Consider the following 7,500-nt stretch of genomic DNA (forward strand, 5'->3'; position numbering starts at 1 on the left):
AAGACAAACAAAATGCTGCTAAGCATTTTGCCCAATGTGCCAACAATTCTGCCAGCTTTCAGGCTTCCCGTGACTGAATATTGCAAGGTATTTGTCAGACGTCCCACCAATTCAATTTCCTTGTGAAATATGTTATTAAAATATATTTTGTTAGGTTAGAGAATATTTACAACTTTTTAAGTTTCGTTAGCTGCAACATCCGTACGAGGAATGGAAAGACTTCCTTTTGTACCCCACCATAAAATTTAAAAAAAAAGAAAGATATTAAACATGGTGGAAAATTGATATCCTACCATTTCTTATAATAATCATGATGAGAAAGTCATAAAAATTAAGAATTTCTATTAAAAAAACTTCATTTCTGTATTACGTATATTAAAGTCCCAAAGTTAGGTAAATTTCACAGAGTTAAGCAATTTAGACCTTAAGGTTAGGCAAACTGCAATATGTAATTAGGGTTTAGGTTTAAGGTTAAGGTTTTAGGGTGGAATAACATTGCACAAGTATAAAATTAATATTCTTATCTATTTCTGTGGCTTGTAAAGTTCACCAATATTCTGCATGAATGCTTCGAACAGATCTACTCCCTTGTGCGCATGCCTCCACATATATTCACACAGATGGCTGGTGAGGTTTGCATGCCGTGTGTATGTCTCATTCATTTGGCATTTGATCTGCCACCATAGATTCTCGATGTTGTTCGTGTGAGCTCTGGTGAGAGGATTCACAATGTTGTAGCTGTGGTTGACGGTGAGTTGCTGGAAACTAGAAGCTCCAAGACTGTCATATGTTTTCCAGCAGTCACTTGTCGTTGTGCCAGGTTGGATGTGTTGGAGAATTATTGTTCCAGTGTGGCCCTATCCTGTTTGTTATTTGGCAATGCAACAAGAAAAGTTCCCTGGGTTTCACAGCATATGCCTCCAAACACCCACTGTCCTTTCACAAATCTTCCACAACTGTACTTTGTTTTGCTGAATTTCGATTTGTTGATTTCAACTGTAAGTCCATGGCCTCCAATGGGTTGGTCCTTGTGCAGTTTTGTCTCCACCGACCACTGACAGACTTCACAACAGTATGAAAAATAATCCGATATGGTTTCTGTGGATGTTGTTAACGTGTTGTCATTATCAGAGTCACTGTCCACTGATGAAATGCTTGTTTCATGCACAGTTTGCTTATACGGCATGCTTTACATTGTTGATTTTGTTCAGCTTAGTTTTACAAGATGGGCAAAACATTTGTTTGGCTATGAGTCCAAGTTTCTGGTAATAAATTACCACTGACTCTTCATCTGACATTTTGAGGGAAAGTCTATACCGGTTTATACCATGCTTCTCCCCTTGTCTCCACAATGTTGCCAAAGCAGTAGACGTAGAAGGTTGCTCATAATCTGATATCTTGGAGCAAACTGAGAACGCACATGTTGGTGGCATGCATATTATATTTTATGAGAGAAGCAGTCTGCTGCCATCTACAGCCTGTACTGTGCATAATAGTATTCTAACACATTTCAATCATTAAAAACGCAATTTTATGGCTGATGGGAGGGGTGGTGGTGGTAGAAAAAGAAGTCTTTCCCTATCCCGAGAGGTACTTGAAGGGTAAACTCTGCCAGACTAACATACCCAAAATTCGCAAAATAACGATGAAGTTTTTATCAGGTGAGAACAGATAACGGAACATACTGTAACATACAAAAACTTGCATATATCAAAGAATACATACACACGAAACAATATGAGAGCTTTTAAGTAGTCGCTTGGCTAGCTGGAAATAACTAGCAAACCCCACTCAAACCATTTTAGAAATGTAAATGTAAAATCTAAAAAAAAAAAAGAAAAAAATTAAAAAGCTGTTTAATGTAGTCCTAGACGCATTGTCTTGTCTGAAAAAAAATAACAGAAGAGTCATGACTAGAAGGCTTTGGCCGTTAAGCCTGTTCGATTAGTGCCGTCCTGGACCAACAATAAAGCGCGCGTGTGCACGCACATACATGATAAATCTCAACACACGAAACTCCAGGCCGTTTTTCACTCTGTAACTTCTAGCGATTAATAATATATATATGTATATATGTATACTCGTGTTATGAGTTCTATTTTCCATCACCAAACCTATATGCAAATATAGAAACATGCATGCATGCACACAAACATATATGAATGCACGTAAAACGTATTCTAGAAAGTTCCAAAACAGAGCAAAAGAAGAGACCTATTTTATTTTTCCTGTGTTCAGTTCGACAATTGTTTTTGTTTTTTTCTTAAATGAATTTTACGCAGCATTTTAAGAAAGATGGGACATTCATGATTTTTGTTTTTTGTCATGAGATTTTATCGATGTAAATGAAACGAAATGTCTAAGATCAAGCAACGTGTCCTGAACCAAAGCTCTGCTCGGCAGCGCGTGACAGGATGAATAAAACATTTGTCACACGAATATGAAAGAAAAAAATCTTTACGAAAATGAAATAATCATACAAACAAAACTAAACTACGCACATAGAACAACAATATAACTATAAAGATCCATCAAGAAGAAAACAAAACAAGGAAGAAAGAAGGAACACTACACGCTGAAAGTTTAATCCATTTGAAATAAGGATAGATGCAAAAACTCTCCCTTTCCAAAATCTAAATGCGAAACTGGGAAAGTCGATCTATTCATTCATTTGTTTATCTTTTAATCCTGTTGTTTATTCACTTTGTTTTTGTATTTGGTTTGCAAGATTCTTGATATGAATTCCTGTTATTATTATTATTGGCGTAATGACCCCACCAAGGCCTATTTATTCAGTTTTATGAAAAAGGAAAACAAAAAATCGCTCGGTGACAAATCTGTCCTCTCCACCTTCCAAATTCTTGTGAGTAAAAGACGAAAAAAATTTTTTTTCGAAGAGTATTAAAAGTTATTATTACGACACAAAATATTATCCTTTAAAATAGATAGATAGAGAGAGAGAGAGAGAGAGAAAGAGAAAGAAAGAGAGAGAGAGAAAGAGGGGGAGAGAGATATGCTATTTGCAATTGCAATGCGTTAATAAAAACGTAGTTTTCATAGAACAAGCAGAGAAATCTGTAACAAGGAAATTATTTTTTGCATTCAATTTATCCACACCAAGAATATAAAAAATTAAAAACAAACAAAAAAACAGCACCTTGCCACAGTTCCTTAAAGTGAAAAATATAAAATTTAAAGCATATGCAGCTCTTATAAAATGTATGGATTCTTACCTATGTTGATCGAATTTGGCAAATTTCTTCCATTCTTTTGAGTTGCTTTTGTAAGACTCCATCAGAGCCTTAACTTCTTCGATGTTAACACGATCATTTTCGAAAACCTCGCGTAGTTCCTTGCACAAATCATCTAAAGTGGCCACTGTTCCAACCATGGTTGCTTGCAAATGGTAAGCACTCAAGGAGAGGGTCTTGTTTTATAAGCTGTCGTCGATGTTGTTCTTGCTGTAGAAGGTGTTAACTGTGGACAAGAGAATGGAAAAGATAGTTGGGATAAAGATAATGTAATCTAGTGTGTTTATATAATGGTTGCTGCTCTTTCTTCAATGATCACACCCAAGCAAAATAAATGTGCATTGGTTTTGCTGGAGAAAAAGCACGTTGTTAGGTGTAATTACGTCACAGCAAAGCTTATCGAAGGTGGCAGCTAGGGTAAGGCAGCATTACCAGCACGTACACACCATACGACAGCAGGTGTATTAGAGTACACAGAAACGTGAACTACAGCATCGCATTAGGTGAAACCACAACATAGAACATACCTACAACAACATATAAAAAGATAAGGGACATGGTATCGTATTACATGATAATAGATAGTTGTAAATCGTTTCATAATACATAATAAACATCTATGCAGGTGCATTACATGATACAAAGAAATAGCAGCCAAATCTCAAAGCATACTATACCATTTTACGTAGCGGTAACGGCACATTAGATAGTGTAATCAGTTAAGCTCAAGTTAAGGACCCAGTCACAAAAATGAAAAAAAAAAGTGTAATAGGAGTAAAATAATGTGTACTAAACGAATATGAAAAAAAAAAAAAAAAAAATGCGCGCTGACGAACGGTGGGGAGGACCCGGAAAATTCACGATGTGAATTCTCCGAGTCCTCACTCTCCCCGCCCGTGAATTTTCCGATTCTTCTCCCCCCAGTTCGTCAGCGCACATTTTTTTTTTTCATATTCGTTTACTACACATTATTTTACATCTATTACATAATTTTTTAAATTCATTTTTGTGACTGGGTCCTAGAGATTAATCGACTATTCTGCCGTCTGCCATAATACTGGTACCGTCATAAACAAGAAGGATGCGCTAAATAAAGTAGTTCTAGTCAGACTCCTAAGAAATGGGATGGTCGCGGTCGGAAGGCCTTTGATTATAGATCTCCATCGGGACTGACTAAGGGCTTAACGTCAAATATACCAGATAAGTCAACACGGGAACCTTTTAGAGGGCGCTAGAAATAGCAGCCAAGTCTTTCTCCGTCTTAAAATGAAAGTCAATGTAAAATGCTGTCCTGGATACACTGTTCCAAGGAAAATGACAGGATGGTCACCATTGAACGCCTTTGATAAAAAGTCTACTCGTTCAGGACTGACCTCTGGTTAAATAACTACATCATAGTATTACATCTCACACACACACACACATACAATGTACTACAATAGTAGGGAGACTGCTTATGTAACCGAATTCATTATGAAACACGTTTTGAGCATGAAAATGTTTGTTTTCTTAATTAAATATAGAGAAAGGTGTCCAAGGTATAGTGGGGCTTCAAAAACATTTACGGAATGAATGAATGAATGAATGAATCGATTACATGGAAAAAAATATGAATGAATGAATGAATCGATTGCACTGAAAAAAATATTCACCGGCGATTTTGTTACAAGTCGCTCCCTACACATCTGATAGTAGGAAGGTAATTTAAATTTACAAGGGGCTAAGTTGGTGAGCTATAGAAGGAAGTTTTTTTTAATGTTGTGTATACATCACTTCACCTAAAAAATTAAGGGTTGTCTAGTAAATGATTGACCAAGTTAAAAAATAAAGTTTATAAGTATAAACTAGCTCCACTGTACAGTATGAATTTTCTTAGGGAATGGATTTGCGTTAAGGAACTGAAAAATAAAAAAAAGATTTCTTTATGCAGCAAACGTTTTGATTAAGACTAAGTATTACTTGAAACTGTAGCGTATTAAAAGTACTGATTTTACCAATTTAGGAAGAGATGAAAAGTACAGATCACCCGAGTAAAAAAACTAAACAACTTTTTGCTTCGAGACGATGAGGACTTCCATCTGGTTGCTTTACATGTTAGAAACAGCAGTCATACCGCTCTCGTATCGCATTCTAACCTCATAGAAAAGAACACGCTAAATAATAGTTCTGAATTTCCAGCATTTAGTAATGAGACGAGATGTCTATGGTTGGAATATTTTTCATCATAGCTTTGCTTGATCAAAGCTAACATGGGGATAAAGTAATAAATAAATAGGTAAATAAATGCAAACGCTAACATTTCAGTCTGCACTCACTACATCATTCTCATTTTAAATGAAATATCAAGTTGAATTTAATTAGGAGTAAGTGTTCTTTTAGAATATACAATCTTTCTTTTCAGTGGGCCCCGAAACAATAGAAGGCACACACAAATCGTTTTGTTACGAGATACGTGTGATAAGGTCGTTTAAATAACGATAAATTTATGAATTAAAGTATTAAAAGTATATATTATAAACGTGAATTAAGTATACTTTTTGTTAAACCTAAAAAGAAAAAAAATCTTTTATTTGATATTTCTTTTTCTTTCCTCTTCTTTTCTTTCATTTATGATATATAAACATGTTCAGTCAAAAATTGCGTAGTGTAGACTATAATAAATGCGTTTTAATAAAAAAATTATCTGGGAGATAATTAAAATTCAAAATCAACAACAAATATTTAGACAATGAAAGATTCATTCGGAAATTTCATTTTAAAAACATATAATTAAGCACGAAATTCGTGATGCCTTGGAGTAAGAGACACGAAAAGTTATATTAGGAAGGAAACTTGTAAATAAAATAGTAGTCGCACGTATAAACACGCACACATACATTCGTACATGAAGCGCTGGTTAAATAATATAATAGTGAAACTGTTGTATACAATACTCAGGTGCAAGGGTTTAAGAAAAAAATTACACAAAAATAATAAACCTACGAAGAGATGACAATCAATAAGATTTTTGCGAGACCATCTACAAGGATTGTATTGTTAAAACAACACGTGAAAGGGAATTATAGTAAGAGGATGAAATTCTCACTAACAGATATATGGAAGTTTCCACGCATCGGTTCGTTAAGGCTCCTTCTTTTCCTTCAATGGAAATTCACCGGGTTTTTTTTTTTTTTTAACTATCAGACAAAAGAGAGATTGCAGATTTAAGTGACTTTCTTGATTCGCAGATTTATCTTATTAAATGCTCTTCTTCTCACCCTGAATATATATATATATATATATATATATATATATATATATATATATATATATGTGTGTGTGTGTGTGTGTATGTATAAATGTATACGTTTATATGTATATCTATATCTATCTATCTATCTATCTATATATATATATATATATATCTTCCCGCGCGCACACAACTACGCAACACATACATAAACACAGTTATATACACACATGCATATACATACACATGCACGCACGTACACACGTGTGTGTTTATGTCTGCCTTTATCTACCCCCACCCCTACTTTCCTGACAGTCTGTGACGTGTGGGAAATTATAAGAGATAGAGAGCAGAGAGTGAGAGACAAAAAGACAAAATAGTACAGTAAATTGGTGTCGCGTTCATCCTGTGAGAGATATATAAATATAACAGTGTTCGGAATTCGATCATCACATATCTGAGAATATGTGCTGTGTGTGTGAGACATGTGTATATGAGATGTACTGTAGGACGGGGACGGTGGTACTGACTTAGCAGTCGATGTTTTTCATATAATGTATAGCCTCTGTTCTTCCTTTTCCTTTTCTGTTTTTTGTTCAGGAATTATATTGGGGATGTATTTGACAGCATTGTCTATTTTACCTTATCTATCTATCTATCTATCTATCTATCTATCTATCTATCTATCTATCTATCTATCAAGCGAGAAGCCATCGAGGAAGGCCTCTACATGTTCGCTCGAGTCAGCCAGAAATAGCAGTTAAATCTCATTCAAGTTACCGCCTGGAAAAAAAGGAAAGAATACATTAGATACTGCAGTCCTACAAGAACTTAAAAATCAGAATACTCATAACTAGAATGTTTTCCATTTGGGTCGGCTCCACTGATGTCCCCTTGGGGCCAAACAAGTATAGAACAAGAAAGCCTCTATGGAGTCGTTCAAACTTTTAGAAACAGCAGCTAAATTGTCTTTAATCTAAAGGCTTTTGTATATATATATATATATATATATATATATAT

General features: G+C 34.9%; 1 protein-coding gene across 7 annotated transcripts in view; it reads right to left on the bottom strand.

The window, feature by feature from the left end:
- Positions 1 to 6,951, bottom strand: part of LOC106883352 (cysteine dioxygenase type 1) — a 53,170-nt gene extending 46,219 nt beyond the window's left edge. The window contains exons 1-2 of one of the 7 annotated variants that reach the window (XM_089365993.1): positions 6,864 to 6,951; positions 3,234 to 3,477 (exon numbers count right to left, since the gene is read on the bottom strand). In XM_089365993.1, the coding sequence (XP_089222119.1) occupies positions 3,234 to 3,391 (158 nt within the window). In that variant the 5' untranslated portion in view covers positions 3,392 to 3,477; positions 6,864 to 6,951. Of the gene's footprint in view, positions 1 to 3,233; positions 3,478 to 3,928; positions 4,189 to 4,469; positions 4,668 to 4,903; positions 5,573 to 6,233; positions 6,534 to 6,863 lie in introns of those variants that run through there. The other 6 variants (XM_089365988.1, XM_089365990.1, XM_089365994.1 and 3 more) reach the window with 6 other exon arrangements.
- Positions 6,952 to 7,500: the final 549 nt, after the last annotated feature.

The sequence above is a fragment of the Octopus bimaculoides genome, chromosome 18, assembly GCF_046866305.1.
Source record: "Octopus bimaculoides isolate indiv1 chromosome 18, ASM4686630v1, whole genome shotgun sequence".
Taxonomy (NCBI): domain Eukaryota; kingdom Metazoa; phylum Mollusca; class Cephalopoda; order Octopoda; family Octopodidae; genus Octopus; species Octopus bimaculoides.